The sequence below is a fragment of the Monodelphis domestica genome, chromosome 3, assembly GCF_027887165.1.
Source record: "Monodelphis domestica isolate mMonDom1 chromosome 3, mMonDom1.pri, whole genome shotgun sequence".
NCBI lineage: Eukaryota > Metazoa > Chordata > Mammalia > Didelphimorphia > Didelphidae > Monodelphis > Monodelphis domestica.
In genome coordinates this window covers 274,415,165-274,434,757 of record NC_077229.1, presented here as the reverse complement: position 1 = coordinate 274,434,757, position 19,593 = coordinate 274,415,165, and the positions used below count along the sequence as shown (strand labels likewise).

The following is a 19,593-nucleotide window of genomic DNA, read 5'->3' as shown; positions in this document are numbered from 1 at the left end:
CTTGGAGTTGGAGGAGCCTGCGGACTGTTTTTCTCCAGATTGGTCATGTGAGTGATAAGGACTGATCTCTTTCCTTGCCTTGGCTATCCAGGGCCTTAAAGCCCGCTTTGGCTCAGCCTGAGCAGAGTGGGTATTTAAATCTCTTTCCTTCTCTTTCTCCCTCTCTCTCTCCCTCTAATACTTTCTTCTTCCTGTTTGTAATTAAAACATCATAAAAAAAAGTTGGCAGCTGACTTGAGTGTTTTATTTAGGAATTACATAGCTGAATTCCTTGGCTACCTTAAATTAATATATATACCAGTCTTTAAAAGTGATTTCAGGGGGCAGCTGGGTAGCTCAGTGGATTGAGAGCTAGCCCTAGAGACGGGAGGTCCTAGGTTCAAATCTGGCCTCAGACACTTCCCAGCTGTGTGACCCTGGGCAAGTCACTTGACCCCCATTGCCTAGCCCTTACCACTCTTCTGCCTTGGAGCCAATACACAGTATTGACTCCAAGACGGAAGGTAAGGGTTTAAAAAAAAAAGTGATTTCACTATCACACTTGTCACTTCTTATAGCATCATAGTATTTCCATCACAATCACACATTGTGTATATACATACATACTCATTAAGCTAATCCCCAATTAATGAATATCTCTTCAATTTCCAATTCTTTGCTACCACAAAAAGAGCTGCTAGACATATTTATCTATATATGGGTCTTTTCCATTTTACCTCTTTGAAGTAGAGATGTAGCAGTGGTATTTCTAGGTTAAAGGATATGCCCAGTTTTATAGCCCTTTTGGACATAGTTCCAAATATTCTTCCAAAATGCTTGGTGGTTGTTCAGTAATATATGATTCTTTGTGAACTCATTTGGGGTTTTCCTGGCAAAGATCTGTTTGTCATTTCCTTCTCCACTTATTTTGCAGAGGAGAAACTGAGAGGCAAGCAGTTAGGAGACTTGCCCAGTGTCCCACAATGAGTAGGTGTTGGAGGTCAAATGTGAACTTAGGAAGATGACTTCATGCTTGACATTCTATCTACTGTGTCACTTAACTTCCCCCTAAAATGGTTGGGCCAGTTCATAACTCCAACTGTGCATGAATGTCCCTGTTTTTCTACATCACCCCAAGCAAATCTTTCACTTTTTCTGTTAGGTTAGCCAATCTGATAGATATGAGGCCATATCTCAGTGTTGTACTGCAATTCTTTAATTATTAGTGTTTAGAAGATGGTTTTCAAATTTACCTTTAATTTGCTTCTTCAAAAAAAATTATTCTAAGTGCAGACATGGGGTAGTTTTTAAAAATACAGTTTCTTAAAGTTACATTTTATAAAAATGAAAATGGGGAAAAAATTGAAACATAGACCAATATGTTCTATTTCCAATTCAAACACAGTTGATAATATTTCTCGAATGGTCTTCATTCAACGAAAAAGTCAAAAGTAACTGTGCTTAAAATTTTCAGATAAGGTTGAACAAGAAACTTGAACCAAATAAACTCCTGGCAGATGCTTGATTAATGTTAAAAATATTTTTTAACATCCTAAAGTGGCAATAAAATATGTTACAGGGTAGAGAAAAGTCTAATGAAATACAGACTGGTATAACATTAAAAAGGGGCAGCTAAGTGGTATAATCAAGGGCCAGACCTGAGCTTGACTTCAGCCCAAGACACTTACTAGCTATGGGACCCTAGGCAAATCACTTTATCCTGTTGGACTCAAGAGTTGGGGAAGAAAATGGAAAACCAGTCCAGTTTTTTTGCCAAGAAAACTCCAAATGGGATTGTGAAGAGCTGGACAGGGCTGAAACAACTCAACAATAATAAATAAGATGGATATATTTTTGGATACATAAAATCATGAAGACTGCTATTATGTAAACATGCATATTCATATTCTGACTATCAAGAAATATATTATACTTTAGAGATTACTAAAGTCAAGCTCTCACTAAATGTAAGATTCTTGTGTGCATCATCCCTTACAGTGTTTAAACATGCCCAGTGATGGAGAGTTTAATACTTAACTTCATTTTTTGATTATTGGACAACTCTATTTGGAAAGTTCCTTCTTATATCACACCAAAATTTGTCTCCCTGAAGCTTCCATCCATCACTTAACCTTTCTGTAGCTATATAGTAAATAGTGTTTTTATATGACAGAGTCAAAATGATCATTCAAATCCCAAAATGACATTATGAAAACTCTGTTTTTCTCATTATACAATCATCTTTTAAATAAAGATTTTAAAATAGTTACTTGGCCTTCTGCTCAGGCAGCTTGACACATCTTTTGCCCTTGGCTATTCTCTAGTAAGAGACATAGTTGTGGACATAAGCAAATGTTATATATGTAAAAATCCTGACTTGCTCAGGGAGATAGTTTGGATAGATAACAAGTGAGATATGAGGGAACATAAGAAGGCAGAACAAGATTCTAGTGGCTTGTTTCTTCTGCCTATAGTAGAAGACATAAATAAACAATTAGGTGGAATCTGGTAGACCTTCAGGCCCTCCCCCCCCAAAGGCCCAGTAAGTAGCCGTAACCCTTTCTATTCTTTACCAATATATTGAAGAGATGGCAAGAATACAGTTTCCCCCACATAGCTCTTCTTGTCCTTCTGTCTGAGATGTTTGGGAGTCCCTGAGCAGAGGGAAGCTATGGTAGTGGAGGTGGTGATAGTAACAGTCAGGTTTGGCCACATTGTCCTCTTAATGATCCACTTGCTTAAATGACAATGTACAGGAAAGGATGTAATAATTGCAAATCTTTCTATCTCATCCCTTCCAGCAGATCAAAGCATTTCAGGGAAGGAGTCAACCAGTTTCATATTGGAGTTTGGGGATCTCTAATATATAGCTATTCCTCTCTTCTAGATTAGTAGGGAAATATAGCAGTGGAAGAATAAAGAAATGTAGCACCTTCTTGTGTATGCTGACTCACTTGCAAATGGCACAATGAATAGAATATTTGGTTTGGACTCTGAAAGACCCTAGTTTAAATCTGGCTGTAGACATCTACTAGTTAAGCCACTTTCTCTTTATCTAATCATGCTTGTTCAATTTTAAAATGGGATAATAGCATCTATTTCCCAGGATTATTATAAAGATCAAATAAGATAGTATTTGTAAAGCAGTTGGCACAGTCTTCGACACATAGAAGATATTAATAAATGTTTGCTCCCTTCCCTATTAGGCTTTTAAAAAAAGGAATATTATAACATTGGTTTAATCTACAAAAAACTAATGCTTCTAATATGTTTTATATTAGTTTTATATCTAGTTTTATAGCACTTTTTGAATTATTCTAAAGTTTCTGATATTTCTTAACAATTTTAGATGTAAACATCGTTCTTTGATGAACTTCCAAAAACTTTCTTTTGAACATGATTGAGAGAATATATAAGCCAACAGAAAATAAAGAAGGTTTATAGTGGTCAATTTTTCCACAATAGTAAAATGAACTGACTGGACAACAGATGATCTTTATGGTTCCTTCTAGCTCAAATGCTGTCATCTTGTGATCAAGCAACACGAATGTAATTGTACAATGCCTTTTACCTTAAAAAAAAAAAATCAAACCTTACTTGGACTTTTCTCTTCCTTCTGCTCTTGCTTCTTAATTTTTAAAAGCACAGTTTCACTAATCAACGTACAATCCATGTCCATAGTCTCACCTCCTAATCTTGATTGACTACCATCCTGAATAAATATAAAAGAATTCACATTTTTACCAATTATCTCTTTAAACTTGCAAAATACATACAGTTTACATTTATGCCAGAAACGTTGCTTAACAATTCAAAGGAGAATAAAACGCCTTTTGGGTTTCACGAGAAATAAATACCTATTCATGTAAAAGGTATTTTTTACTCATAAAGTCTAAGATTTCCTTGCCTTATTGATCCATTTTAATTTACCTCAAAATCTGGTAGAGGTCAGAGGCAGCAAGAACATAATGAATATAACCTACTTTTTCTACATTGTCTGTAGTAACTAAAATAATCATATACAGTCTTACAAACTAAAAATAATTTCTAAAATGCCATGAAACCCAAGTATGAAACAAAATGTTGAAAAAATTTTCATTGCTGATTTTTGCTTTGAGCTTTTATATTTGTAGCATTTAAGATAAGTCAATTGAAAGTTAAAGTATTATTAACAAATGTATCTTACGAACTAATGAAAGGCATTTTTCTAAAACCATGGCTTTGTGGGGCAGCAAGGTGGCACAGTGTGGGATCTGGAGTGGGAGGGCTTGGATTGAAATCTCTCCTCAGACATTTTCTAGCTGTGTGACCTTGGACAAATCACTTAATCCTGTTTGCCTAGACTTTGCCTTTCTGCCTTAGTTGCTACTATGACAGAAAGTAAGGGTTTAAAACATTAAATAGGTACTTTGTGATCTAATAAAAATGGTTCATTTATCTTTCTCTTTAAGTTTTACAGAATACTTAATTTGTAACAACTCTGTGAAGTAGGTAGTAGAAATAACTATTCTTTTCCCCATAAAGTAGCATGGAAAACACTAGATTTGGAATCAGAAAAGCAGGGTTCAAAAGTCAATTCTAATATCAATGTGAATTTGGGAAACTCTCTCTGAGATTTCATTTCTCTTTAAAAAGCAAGGGGGGATGCCCTTCAATTGGGGAATGGCTGAACAAATTATGGTATATGTTGGTGATGGAATACTATTTTGTTCAAAGGAATAATAAAGTGGAGGAATTCCATGGGGACTGGAACAATCTCCAGGAATTGATGCAGAGTGAAAGGAGCAGAACCAGGAAAACATTGTACACAGAGACTGATACACTGTGGTACAATCGATTGCAATGGACTTCTCCATTAGTGGCAATGCAGTGATCCTGAACAACATGGAGGGATCTATGAGAAAGAACACTATCCACTGTAAAAAATAGACTCGAATACAGGACTACAATCCCCATGAGCCTTTGCTCCACTTCCCCAGAATGCCTTGTAATCTCACCTGGGCCGAGATCGAGAAGATATTTAAGCAAAGGCTTTTGAAGGGCTCGGCTTTTTTGGACTTCCGTTTTTGGAGCAGAGGCGTCTCTTCCATGATGTGAGGTTATTTTGTCTAGGCCTCTGGCCTAGGCACATGTTTCTTACTTGTATATTCTTAATCTTTAACTTTAATAAACCTCTAAAAAATATATATTCCTTGCAGAGAGAAACTAATTTCTACCTGCCTCAGTCTCCCCATCTCCCCTAAATTTTAATCTTTACACCACGTTCAGAGGAAACACTGTGGGAGTAGAAACACAGAAGAAAAACAACTGCTTGTTGAATACATGGGTCAAAGGAATATGGTTGGGGATGTAGACTAAATGAACATCCTAGTGCAAACATCAACAACATGGAAATGGGTTCTGATCAAGGACACAAGTAATACCCAATGAAATTGCGTGTCAGCTGTGGGAAGGGTGGGTGGAGGGTAGGGAGAGAAATAATGTGATTATTGTAACCAAGGAATAATTTTCTAAATTGACTAAATAAACTAATTCAAATGGGAAAAACAAACAAACAAAAAAACCATAAGGCGGTTGGTATTTGATGATCTCTTTCTGATGAGCTTTGCTAGCTCTAAATCCACAACCCCATGAAATGAGGCAACTGCAGCCATGAAAAGATAGGTGACTTCCCTAAGTCACAGATGTTGTTTCAGGTGGGATATGAGCCCAGGTTTTTTGGCCCCAAATCTAGGGCTCTATATCAATATTTCACTTGCAAAATTACATTATGCTTTTTCAACACAAGGATTCTTTAACACACTACAATTTTTTCTTTCACATGTCACCCAATTTATTAAACTCATGGAAATAGCTTGACTTAGTCACATGGCTCTTATTTTTTTTTCTATTTTAGAAATTCATTCATTGAATAAGTATTTATTAAATTCTCTCCATGTGTTAAGATAGTGAGGATAAAAAAAAATGAAAAATGATCTCTGACCTCAAGGGGTATGTACTCTACGGGGAAAGAGAACATGAACTCAGACAAGTAGATAAAAGAATTTGAGGAGAGCATTAACAGGAACAGTAAGGATTCTGAACCTAGTTGTGTCATGGGCCCCTTTGGACATCTGGTGAAACTGATATGGAATCCTCAGAGTAATGATTTTCAATGCAAAATAGACAGGATTTCAAAGGAAACCAATTACACCGAAAAGTAGTTATCAAAAAAGAACATTATTATTTTTAAATTTATGGACTAGGACAGCTGGGTGGCTCAAATCTGGATTTTGCTGTGTGATGTTGGGCAAGACACTCAACTCCAATTGACAAGCCCTTATCACTCTTCTATGTTGGAACCAATACTAAATATTGATTCTAAGACAGAAGATAAGGGTTAAAAAACAAAAAAACAAACAAACAAACAAACCTCATGGGCCTGAGGTAAAGAACTTTTGAGCTAGGGTTAACTGGGAAAGTTTTCCCATAGGTAACAACACTGAACTGAGTTTTGTAGGAAGTTAAGGATCCTAAAAAGCAGTTTAAGGAAAGCATTCCAGATATGGGGGACAGCTTATATAAAAACATGGTTGAAAGCAGGGAAAGATATACCAAGTTAGAGCAACAGAATTGTGGAATAGTGGGAGGTACTGGTTCTGAAGTCAGAGGACCTGGGTTTAATTCTTAGCCCTTAATTTCTCTGAGCTTCAGATCCACAGTCTCACATGTCAAATAAGCAAGTTTGATTGGAATAGAATAGATGAAGTAAATCATAGCATCAAAAATTTACAGCTGAAAAAGAGCTTACAAGCCATTTAATTCATTTCCTAGATAAGGCAAGTGAGGCCCAAGGATGTTAAGTGGGTTGATCAAGGTGATATAGGTTATAATTATCAGTGGCAAAATCTATACCTAGGTCCTCTGACTCCAGAGCTAACGCTCTTTCTAGTCAAATTAAGAACTTAAATGTCAAATAGAATTTTTATTTTATCAGAGACAAAGGCCATTGAAAATTCTTAAACAGACTATTATCAGGAAATTATTTTGGCACCTGTGTAGAAGATGGACTGAAAGGAGCAAAAACTAGGAGTTCAGCTAAGAGATTCTTAGAATAGTGTTTATAAGGTCAATATGACCTGAGTTAAGGTGTCATGAAGAGAAGGGGATAGAGGTGTGAGATACTTTAGAAGTAGAACTGATGAAACCTGGTTTCTTATTATATGGGGGCATGTGGGAAGAAGAGAAAGTGGGAGAGTGAAGAGTTAATGTTGACTCCAAATTTGCAAAAATGGGTGATGTTGGTGGCCTCAATAGGAATAAAGAAATCAATTCCCTTTTAGATATGTTTGTGATGCCTCAGATATTTCCACAGATAACTCTGTGAACCTCGATAATTCACTTAATCTTCATTGCCTAGCTCTTACCATTCTTCTGCCTAAGAACCAATATATAAGTATTAATTCTAAGATGAATGGTAGGGGTTAAAAAAGAAAAAAGTTTGTGATAACTACATATATAGTGATCAGATACTCATACGGGACTGTAGCTCAGAAAACAGACTAGGATCTGATATATATAGATAGTTATCTCATACATACAGATGCTATTTGAGCCCTTGGGAACTGAAATAATCATGATGAGATCACAGAGTAGGTATAGGTACAAACAGAAAAGAAAGTATTGGAATGGGAAATTGGGTTTCTGTGGTCACATAGTTAAAGAAGAGTCACAGATATAGAAATGAGTTTTCTTTTTAGTAGACTAGAATGTAGCAAACATGCCTTCATTTCATTAACTTACCTTTGTATCAATTACAGTAATATCCATTTTATATTGAGAAAGATCTGCTGCTGGATCTATACTCCACTGGATATTTTCTAAGGATGATTTATCTTAGAAAAGAAAAAAAAATCATAATTAAAATATGAATTATGAACTTATAGCACTTTAAAACTAGCATATTTCACCTGTGTGTCTATAGTTGGAAATATAGTTAACTCTAAAGAGCTAAACTATAGACTAGAATTTTGTGAAGTTAGAATCTATATTGGTGTTGTAAATATTTTATAGTGGAGAATCTAGTTTAAACCTTGCTCTTACTAGAAGAAATTACTAAAATTATATTTGTCTTTGTGTCTTCAGATTTTCTCTCTATAAATAGGGAACATAGAGAAGTTTCTGTGAAATGGAATCAACATATGAATATGATTCCACCTTGGTTCTGGTGGTCAGGGGCACAGGCATATATAAAGACTAGCCCTAACTCTATCTGCCTAATTCTTACTGATATCAGAAGTAAGAAGAAAAAACAAAGAGGCTTGTAATAATACTTCTGATACCTAACAATATCAACATTCTGTGGTTTAGATGCTAAGAGCATGGCCCTCAAATATTTGTAATACTACTAATATTAGCAACTGATACCAACAATGATTGGTTAAAAACTGATTGCCTTGTAATTTGCAACCATGTCTTTACAAGGTAAACCAATTTTAATAGCTGAGTGAAAGAAGAACTGAAATGGATACTGCCTAGCAGGCTGCAGAAATTGTTCAGATATGAAGTAATTAGGACCTGCACCAAAACAGGGGCAGTATCCAAAAAGAAAGATCATATAAAAGAAATATTAGAAAGGGAGAATCAATAGAACTGGATATGAGAGGCTGAGGGGGAGTGTGAAGAATTGAAGATGACATCCAAGTTTTGAATCTGGTTGACTGGGAGGATTGTGGAGCCTTCAATACTAGGGAGATTGATAAGAGGAAAGGTATGGGTAAGAAAAATAATGAATTCATTTTTGGCTACATTGACATGCAGTTGGAAATATGAGACTGTTAGTAAAGAATGCTATCCACCTCCAGAAAAAAAAAAACTGTTGAAGAGTCAGAATGCAGAGAAAAGTATACGATTTTATGATTTTTCAATAATTTATTTGGGTTTATGTTCTGGGGATCTTGTTTTATAAGATTACTCACTTATAAAAATGAACAATATGGGAGGCAGCTGGATAGCTCAGTGGATTGAGAGCCAGGCGTAGAGATGGGAGGTCCTGGGCTCAAATCGGGCCTCAGTCACTTCCTAGCTGTGTAACTCTGGGCAAGTCACTTAACTCCTATTGCCTAGCCCTTATCACCCTCCTGCCTTGGAATCAATACACAGTATTGTATTGATTCCAAGATAGAAGGTAAGGGTGTAAAAAATAAGGAAATATATTTTGCATGATAATACATGTATAACCCAGATCAAATTGCTCCAAACAGTCAGCACTGGGAGGGGGAAGGAAAGGGAGTGGAGGAGATAAGTTTGATCATAAAACTTAGAAAAACTTGTGTGGAAACTTGTTACATATAATTGGTAAAGAAAAAAAATGAAATAAAAAATATATAAGAAGGTTGCTTGTTAGTAAGAGAGGTAAAACCTGGATACCTAAATCTGGCAATATTAACTATAAGCAGAGATGATAATTGAATTTGTGGGACTTAATGAGATCATTAAGTGAAATAGCACTGAGAGATGAGAAAAGAAGATCCAAGACAAAGTAATGGGGGCACCCACCACTGAGGGCAAATGCTACCTGGAAGAATATCAAGCAAAGGAGTCTGAAATGGAATAGTCAGAGAGAAGAACCAGTAATAAAGTGGCAAGAAAACCTCAAGAGGGCATTATAGGTCACTGTATATATCCTCACCAAAGGCAGACAAGACTCAGGGTCAAACCAAAAGGTTACTCATCTGCTTCAGAAGATACTCCAATACCTCCTTTTTGCCTCTACAATAAAATACAAGCTCTTTTGTCTGGCTTTTTTTAGCCCCTCACAATTTTGCCTGGAGTCTACTCCTATATCACATACATTCCAGCTGGACCAGCCTTTTCACTGTTTTTCCCATACAACATTCCATCCTCCCATGCCATGTCTTTATGCAGGCTGTTCCCATGATTCAAATGCACCCCCTCTTCATGAAGTGCCAATTCATAGAAGACATCTATCTGGAATTCTCTCTCTCTCTCTCTCTCTCTCTCTCTCTCTCTCTCTCTCTCTCTCCAGAATGTAAGTTCCTTAGGTTGGAAATGTTCTGTTCCTTCTAGGACACTTAATAGGTGCTCAAAAACTACTTGCTGTTCAGTTGAGAACATAAAAGAAAAAACAAGAATATCATGGAAAACGTGGTAAAAATGAGTAGGTATCAGTATTTTCAGGAAATATACTTTGTGATGGATTTTGTTAGGAAGTGTCCTGCATCAAAACTAAATATTAAAAACTAACAATTTTTGAATGTAGGAAATGAGATAAAAATACAATTAATAAAATAACTTCTTGTAATTCAGTTAATATAAATGAAATGAGAATTGTTATTTTCACTTAAATTTACATTTGCTTCAATGATTTTTTAAAAGAAACTGAAAATACACTGTAGACAACATATACATACCTTGATTATCTTGCAAAGTTTGTGCTTTAGTTACTCTACAAGGATTTAATTGAAGAACTGAGGTAAGTTCACAATCTCCATGTCCCATCCTGCCTTTCATTTTTATTGGCTCATAACCACCAGTAACCTAAGAATAGATGACAGTATTAGTACCTGGAAGATATTCATAAACATTAATGAGAAACAAATCCCTGAACACCTAGCACAATAATATACCTTTAGGCCATCAAAAAGACACCCTGACTCCATACTTTATGTGGAAGTAGAGGGATTTTGAAGGCAGAATTTCTTCCTTTATTTGTAGTTCTACTTTTTTATCTGGGGATGATTTATTGTGGAAAAGATGTATTCCTGAAAACAGGAGTCCTCTTGGGACTCTCTCTTTGTTTATTATATAGCTACCGTTTAAGGTTGTGCAACTAGAGGAAGAACCCTTTGGAATAGGTTTCAAAGCCTCATGAAGAGCCACTTGCCTAAATTGTTTTTTTACAAACCTCATTTCCTTGGCTTTTTTCTTGACGGTGGATAGCTGAAAACCTATCAGATAGATCCAGGGGCTTATCCATGACAGAGTCTCCATTGACAGAAGGATAACTATCCCCTCGGAAAGGAAAAGCATTTTCTTTATCAAAAGAGGTTTGGAGGCAATGTTCAGTTTCTTCTTCAGTCTTCTTTCTTTTGGTTCCTCTGCCTCCCAATGGTTTCAATGGCATAAAACGATCACTTTTTTCAATAGCTTCATCTTTTGTATCAGTTCCAATTTTTGTACTTATTGATTCATCTATATTCTTTCTCACAAATACTTGTTTAATGGAAGAAGAATGATCAATAACAGTGCTTGCTTGAGAACCAAGATTAAGGCATGTAACAAGGCTGGTGTCTTCAGATTTTGATCTAGGTTTTTGTGGCCTAGAAGTACAATTATTGCTGAAATGGTTTGTTTTGAGATGCGACTTTTTTCCAACCTCTAAAAGAGAAGGGGACAAGCTTGTGCTTAAGCCATTTTTCAGAGTAGAAGCAGCTCCAAAAACAGGAGAAGATGCCCGAGCAATCCAGTCAACTTCTGGTGGAGTCCTTGGAGAAGAATCTGAAAATCTGAACAAATAAAGAGAAGTAGTGAAATATCCCACCTATTTCTGGGGAAATAAGCAATGATCCAGACAGAGATTGAAACAAATGCTAAAATCTTGATTAGAAGACATTGACCAAAAATATAACAGTTAATTTATATATCAAAAAACTCCATTAACTCAAAATTATTGACAGTGGTCCTGTTAGCCTAGAAGTAGAAGAGAAGGATTAATCAAAGCTATAGGTTGAATGCAGTCATTGGCTAGCTACATTAGTTTTTATCAGCCAAATGAGAAAAAAAAAACATGCCCAATTTCAGCACATTAATAATACAATTTGCAATATAGCTTGCAAAGTGCTTTACATATAGTTATCTCATTTAATTCTCAGAAAAACCCTAGAAGGTAAGTGCTATTGTAATTGCCTCATTTTGCAGATGAATAAATTGAATTAAGAGAGTAAACTACTTGCCCAAAATCATAAAGCCAGCAAATTCAAGAAGTTGGATTCCAAGTATCCCTGACTGCATGTTCCCTGCTCTCTATAATATACTTCAGTAATATCAATTCATTTATCTAACAAACATCTAAGTACTTTCAAGATGCAAAGCAGGTACTATAGGACTTAAAATTAGGAGCAAAAAGTAATCCTTGTTCTTATTAAAGTTAGGAGTCTAGAAGAGAAGAGAAGATATCTATATCTATATCTGTAGATATATACATACAAATATCTATAGATGTAACAACAACAAAAGGTAGCATTTGAAAGTACCATGTACTTTGAAGTACTATGTAAAGTACTTGTAAAGTTCTCACAAAGTACTACAGTAAAATCTAAGGTGGAAAATTACTTGGTTTTGGTATATTATTTGACAGCATAGATTGGATTTTCTGATAGGAAACATTAGATCCCTTAAAGGAAGGTAAAAGTTACTTGGGAATAATGAGTTGCAAGTATTGATGGAAATATATTACTTGAAATACTCTCACTCTCACTCTGGGGTGGTGAGATGGTGAGGTGGATAGACAGCCAGTGCTAGAGTCAAGAGATCTTGGGTTCAAATCTGGCCTCACACATTTCCTAGCTGTGTGACCCTGGGCAAATCACTTAACCCTCATTGCCTAGCCCTTACCATTGTTCTTCCCTGGAACCAATACTTAGTACTGATTGTAAGACAGAAGGTAAGGGTTTGGAAAACCAAAAATATCACTTATTGTTAATTAATGCTAAAAAGCACAAAAGAAGCAAACTGGAGAAAACGTGGATTGTAAAAATTCATTTGAACAAAATCTATAAATACTGCTACTTTGAACTTCTCACAACTAAGAAACGAAGAGGTTGTACCATTCTAGCTCTAAAGCAAAAATCCTGTAATCTTTTTTTAAAGGCATTTTATTTCTGGATCTTCTTAATCTGACCCCCCCCCCCCCATACCTTAAACCATCTTCGATATTTTTTGTGGGTTCTTGAAAGGTTTGTTTCTTTGGCTCTGCTTCCTGCTGCTGATGCAGGTCTTCATTGAGAGAATTCAAAGCATTTTGAGAGTCCTTCAATAGCAAAAGGTAGATGTGATACACACATACTTAACATACAATTGAAATAAAATGATAATTCAGAAAGTATAAATCAAACTGAGGAACAATTTTATAGAGGCATATTTTGCTATAATACAATCTTAAAAAATCAGAATTTACTAAAGAGAAAAAATAAGAATTTTTTTCATTATAAGATTATTTCTATAAGGTACTTTAAATATCTCCATTAATTAAATTTAGCACAATTAAAATACTCAACTAAGGTTAAAATCTAAGTAGGATAGTGCTAATGTATTTTGGTGCAGTGAAAGGTTAAAATTAGAATACATTTTTTAAGAAATACTTTAATGGGAAAATATCATTAATTTTTGAAAAAATTCAGTCTGCATACAGCTCTCATATAAAGTAATTTAACATCCTACAATTATGTTGAAAGAAAATTCTTCTATTCAATCTGAAGAATCCAAATGTTTGTACACCCATGGAAAACAATACAAGGGGCAAGGAAGGAGACCTGCTTGAAAAAAGGAAGTTAAGGCAAATTCTATCTCCCCCTTCCAAACCCTAACCATCCAAATGACCCAAAAGAATGATTTGGTTTCTAATAAGGTAGTAGTGGTACTAATACTAGTACTAAGTGGGGCTTTAAGTAATGAGTGACTAGGTTATCCTCAGTCTTAAGACTGAAAAGACCCAGTCAGCCTTGTCTTCACTTGTCTCCCAGAAAAGTCATTCCATTGCATTCCAGGTCTCCTACTATTCCTATAAAAAGTGATAAACCTATCTGAACTCATTTCCTCAGTGAATATCATACCATACCTCCATATTTCAGTGATTTTGAACACCTAAATACCATTGTTCAAATCCTATTCTTCATCCCCTACTGCCCATTCCCTTATACCTAGCCACCTCAAACAAATTTCTCTACACCTCAGTATCCCACCCTAAATTAATTACACATTTCTTCTATTATGCTCTCTAGAATGCCTGTTCCATAAGGAAACAAAGTAATTTTCATCTTACACTTTTTCTTTCTCATTCACTTATCTTTTTGATGATGTGGTTTTCCTGGCTCCTCTTTTCAACACAGGCTACACTTTCACTTATATCCCCATCTCAATGGCTGAGATAGAGGCCGTGGGATACTTTTCCTCCTTATCACCACCTCTAGGTTCTCCCTCTACCACTCAGTCACCTCTCTTCTTCTGAAGTTCATTCAATCCAGATTTATCACTCAGTCAAGATTCTGGTAGCTGTTGTCTAGTGACCTATAGAATACTCTCCCTCCTTGATTCAGTCTCTTCCCTCCTCAATTCTGCCCCTCATGAAATTTTAATATACATATTGATACTTTCTCAATACCCCAATACCCCAAATTCCCACTTCCTTAACTAACTCCTTAAGAAGGCCATCCACCTACTTGAGGTGCCTCTACTTACTTTCTTCTCATTCTCATCTTCACTCTCTGCAGTCTGGTTTCTAACCTCATATTCAATTCAATCTGTTTACTTCAAAGTATCCAGAGACCTCTTAATTCCAAAATGTAATGGTCTTTCCTCAATCCTCAGCCTTCTTGGCCTCTGCAGGCTTTAATATATCAATGACCTTGATATATAGCTATCAAGTCCTATAAATTTTGTATTCCTAATTATTCCACCTTCCTAACACTTTCTTCTCCCAAAGGTTTTGGCCCACTATTGGTTAAACCTGAGAGATGGTCGAGTCCCTTGTTTATTAGCCTAGACATTTTTACCTTGGACAAATATTTTTCTCTAGGCTCAATTTAGTTATTATACTTATCAAGACAGATATGTTACTTACAGATTCTTCTTGAACACCAAGTCCGAGTGTTTCAGCAACAACAGCAGCTAAATTAAAAGATGACTTTTCAATGGGATAATTGTTGGTTTCTTGGGTATCTAAGTTTTAAAAAAGCATATGCAAGTAAATATACAGCTATAGTTTTATAAAGATAGATCACATTCTAGTAGAGATTAAAAAGAGGATTACTATGTATAAAATGGCAGTAAATAAAAGGCCATACAGTTGTTAAAAAAAGGGGGAAGGGTAGGAGAAGAGTTGAAATCTAATGCAAAATTATCCTAAAATTAGACTATACTAAATAAACATATCATTCATCAAATAAGAGTACTACCAAATTATAACTTAAAGCCTCTTAAGTAAAAACTATAAATTCTTCAAAATAATGAATTCTTTCTTCCTTTTGCAATTAGAAATATCAAAAACTGAAATTAATCCACTTCCTTCCACTGCTAATTGAGCAGTTTCCATTTCATGTCAATACAACCATTTAGTTCAGTTGAACACTGTTCCAGAGTTGAAATATTCTTGAAATATGAAAATATTGCCTGGTAGGCAGATCACTGAGTGAATCTTTAAATATTTTAGATGCTTTAAGAGGACAATGAATTATGTATAGAACTGAGAAGGAAAAGAGCAAACTGAGAAATTTGTGCAGCATTTTCAGGCATTCAAGTTGATTCATGAAATAAAAAATGCAAAAATAACCAAATATTTTCAATGGTTTCCAAAAAAATCAAAACTGAGGTTGACCCACAGAGCAACAGAGAAATGCATGTTGCAGATACATAGGGTGCAGCATATTATCAATGGTGACTTGCACAAAGCAATGGTGATCTGAAAAGAAAGAGGATAAGGAGAACAGACAGCTACCATGCTACCCTGGTAACCATGCATGTTAAAAACCTAAAGGTAGCCCCTTTAGCAGCATGGGTGGATGCCACATGGAGGGCTCCCATGTGAATAAGGATCACAAAGGAAAAACACAGATAGGTTATGCTTTTTGCTGCTGGAAGGAGTTTTCAGTGAGACATTAGATTACTGAATTATTGAATTAGGAAGAAGGTTGTTTTATGTACCCTTTTTGTTGTCTTATAAGTATCTTTGATCACAATCTAGATCTTAGAGAAATCTAATCTCCTTATTTTAAAGATATGGAAACTGAGGTCCAAACAGTTACTTGGCCAGTCATTCAGGATACAGAAAATTCCATGATTCCCCTCTCTCCTCAATGCATTAAATTTAAAAGGATAAGAAATTTTTTTCTTATTGCTATCTCTGAAGTATCATCAGGGTAATAATGACATATTCTGTTATCAGAATGAAGATGGCAAATGTAGTAATTACAGTTTATTTCTTAGGGAGGAAAAAGTGGTTCTAATTTTCCATTTTAGGTTAATAAATGTTTTAAGTAAACTAATTTTACAGAATTGTATAACCATACAATTTTATAAAGGGAGAAAATTAAGTCATTTTATATACCTTAAAGCCTTAAACTGAAGGAATTTTCAGAGTAATTTTAGCAAATACCTACTAGAAAAGCATAATATTAAAAATTAAATGTGAATATGAAATACATTTTCTAAACATTTTGACCTAGTTTTATTACCTTTTGTAAACATCAAGGAATATGAAGAGACAGAGAGTAAACAACTAGAACTACAGTGCTGATCCCTTCTTATGGTTTAGAGAAAGGCAAGGTAGGGAGTGGAGGGAACAGCAAATTAGAGATCCTGGAATCAAGAAAGCAGACTACAGTTCTGAACATATTACAAAAGCAACTATGATATTAAGATTATCCAGCATGTAATAGGCCTTAGAGTATGGTATTAATCCCCCATTCAAGAAAGGCTTTCAAACTTCTGAAATTTCTCCATTTGAAACAAATCTATGACTATAATGAGGTCAAGGGAAAAGAGAATAGAGAGAAATTAATTTATGGTCAGCTTTTCTAGAATTTATATACAAAATAAAGGATATCTAAATAATATAGCTACTTTACACTATATATGAACATAATTTGTAAAAAATGATTATTGAAAAGTCCTTGAGAATAATAAAGAAGTTTGGAAGATGTGTAGGTTTGGGAAGAAAAATAATGTAATTTATCTACTCATCAAGGGTGACTTACTCTGATCTGCTCTCAAAATGAAAATGAGGAGGAATGGATCTTTCTGGTTATTGTCCAGAAGAGCAGAAGTTACCCTCCAACTTATTCCTGCCTCATTCATGAGGTGATATGAGGGGTAGAGGATAGGTATTTTCTTAATGGTATTCTCATGAGAAGCCTAATTAGTTTGGGCTATAAATGACCCATGGGGCCCATAACCTACTCAAGAAGAGAGGTTGGGAAGCTGACAGGAGAAGAAGGAATAAGGAAAAGAGAAATGTGTTGAGATAGGGTAGATATGGCTGCACTGAAGATAATTTTCATGGTTGGCTATCATAGCAAGGATAGGAAACAGTTGGTCCTCTCACCTTCTAAATGACAGATTCTTTTTGTTAATCCATGCTATAGCCCACAAGGAACCATTGGCATCCACTTTGGAGATCATTAGAGAAAGTCAAGTCTTTTTAATACAGACTACTTATTGGGAATTTAGTATGATGTAGAAATGGGCTAGTCTGAAGTTTGTTTTTATCATTAAAAAGAGTTTGCTAAGTAAATTAAGAGTATAAATGAAACTCAAGAGAAATATTTCAATAGTTATTTCCAAGCCATTAAATCTCCTATTTGCATGAACCAATTATAAGGCAATATGATCTAATAATTAAAATGAGCTAAAAACCAATGAACTAGAATTTTTTAATGCATTCTGATTTTGAGATGAAAAGATTAATATATCTTTTGGAGCCCCATACAGATTAATAATAATCTCTTACATTTCTTGCTTTTACAGGCCTACTGATGATCACCATATTGTCACTTATGCATATTCAACTCTTGAATAAAAGAAATTTTAAATCTTATTCTTTATATTGCACTTAGTGAGGCAGGAGAATGTACAAACATTTTGGCCAGACTTTTTAACAACAGCTGGAAAGAAAGAGTTATAGTGCTTAACAGGTCAAATTTCAATTCATCAGAAAACTACACAATATCCCATTCTCTAAACATTTAAATTATTTCCTATATAGTTATATGAGGACATGTCTTCTCCTAACTTAAAAGAAGTTAAAAAAAATTTTTAATGAAATAATCCAATATCATTCTTACTGGTCATAGTTGATAATGTTTGATCACAAGTGTCTGCTACAAGAATTTCATTTTCATAGTGGTTTTGCTGCAGTTGAGTTGAACACTTTAGACCTTTTGCAAATTCTGGAAAAACAAAACATATAAGATTGTTTTTTTAAAAAGACAAAAAAAAACATGAGAAATCAAATGCATTGAAAACATGGTTTCATTATAGACATTTGCATAAGCCCATAAAATTCTAGTGCCTTAATTTCACAAACTGTTAAAAACAAAAACTGTGAGGTGGTCTAGTGGAAGCACAAATCACTGCTTGAATTCACAGACTTCCTCAGACTTACGGATTACTATTTTATCGAATTAGTTTTGTCTTATCTCTTATTTTTAACTTATCAAAAGTACTTACTATAATATTATTCTATATATTGCTACCTGGAGGAGGACTTAAACCCTACTTGATTTATTAGAATACACTGTCTAGAGAACAGCAAGAACTGAAGTAATTTTTAAAGAGATTGGGGAGAATGCTAGTGATTACTAAGAAAGCTTTAAAATGACACCTAGTTTGATAAAAACTCAGTTTCACTAAAAAAACCCTAAAATTATGAAATGACAAATAAATCAATACAGATTAGAGACATAGAGCAGGTGAGGTGATTAATAGCGGCTTAATGAGTTGAATAGGGTTTAATCACATTACAATAATTTCCCTGTCTCAAAATGATCTTTTTAATACTCTGCATCCGAATATTTTGATCCATAGTAGCAGTAATATGAATGACTAAAAGAGAAGGAATCCACTATGAAGATAGAATGAACTGTCCCTTTGTCTACTTTTAGTTAATCAAATCAAGAACACTTGGTAGCTAGCTAACCATTAGGTAAGAGAGTTCACAAGTCACTAGTTCACACCCTCAAAGGTCACAAGCACTGCCCCTGTTGAGCAGTGCTAGGCAAATTGAAAGATTGCAACTGATTCTTGTGAAGAGGGGGAGGGACAGGAAATGACATGGAAAAAGGGGTTATAAAAGAAGAGATCAACATAGTCTACCCTCTTTGCTTCCTTGGTTTTGGAGAGACTCTTCCCTTGGATTCCACGTTGATAAGTAGAGCTGAAGAGACATGCTTTTCCTTGGAGTCATTCTGCATTGGTGGAACTCTAGCTGAAGATACCATTGGGACTTCTGGCTGAGGACTACTGGGAAACTATTACTTGGGGAAGCCCCTTCCGGGTGCTGAACTAGACTTCACTTCACCAGAGGAGCACTTAGAGTTGGTTGGTTAGACCAGGCTTTGTCTCCTTCCTATATTTCCCACATTCACTCTCTCTACCTTGTTGTAAATTAAAAGCTGCTAATAGTCATTTTGACTTAGGGGCTAATATTTTATAAATAGCGACCACTTTTATAACTCTCATGTTGAATCAAAACCTAATTTAATTTCCACTCCACAAAAATGGAAATTTTAAAAGTTATACAATAATCCTTAATAATGGAAAAATAAAACAGGAATTTGATACATACAAAGAAAGAAATCTCTTACTAAGGAAATTAATATAATTTACTTTTCTGAATGTTTG

The 19,593-nt window shown here is 35.0% G+C and overlaps 1 protein-coding gene across 10 annotated transcripts in view; it reads right to left on the bottom strand.

Annotated features, from left to right (window-relative positions):
* Window positions 1–19,593, bottom strand: part of RBBP8 (RB binding protein 8, endonuclease) — a 112,851-nt gene that overhangs the window by 21,483 nt on the left and 71,775 nt on the right. For all 10 annotated transcript variants that reach the window (XR_008917694.1, XM_056823787.1, XM_007487624.3 and 7 more), the window contains 7 exons: window positions 18,036–18,140; window positions 14,819–14,916; window positions 12,897–13,009; window positions 10,886–11,486; window positions 10,392–10,518; window positions 7,762–7,853; window positions 3,577–3,691 (listed from right to left, as the gene is read on the bottom strand). Coding sequence is in view for 9 of the 10 variants with exons in the window: in XM_056823787.1 (XP_056679765.1) it covers window positions 3,577–3,691; window positions 7,762–7,853; window positions 10,392–10,518; window positions 10,886–11,486; window positions 12,897–13,009; window positions 14,819–14,916; window positions 18,036–18,140 (1,251 nt within the window). In the remaining variant the exon portion in view is untranslated. The remainder of the gene's footprint in view (window positions 1–3,576; window positions 3,692–7,761; window positions 7,854–10,391; window positions 10,519–10,885; window positions 11,487–12,896; window positions 13,010–14,818; window positions 14,917–18,035; window positions 18,141–19,593) is intronic.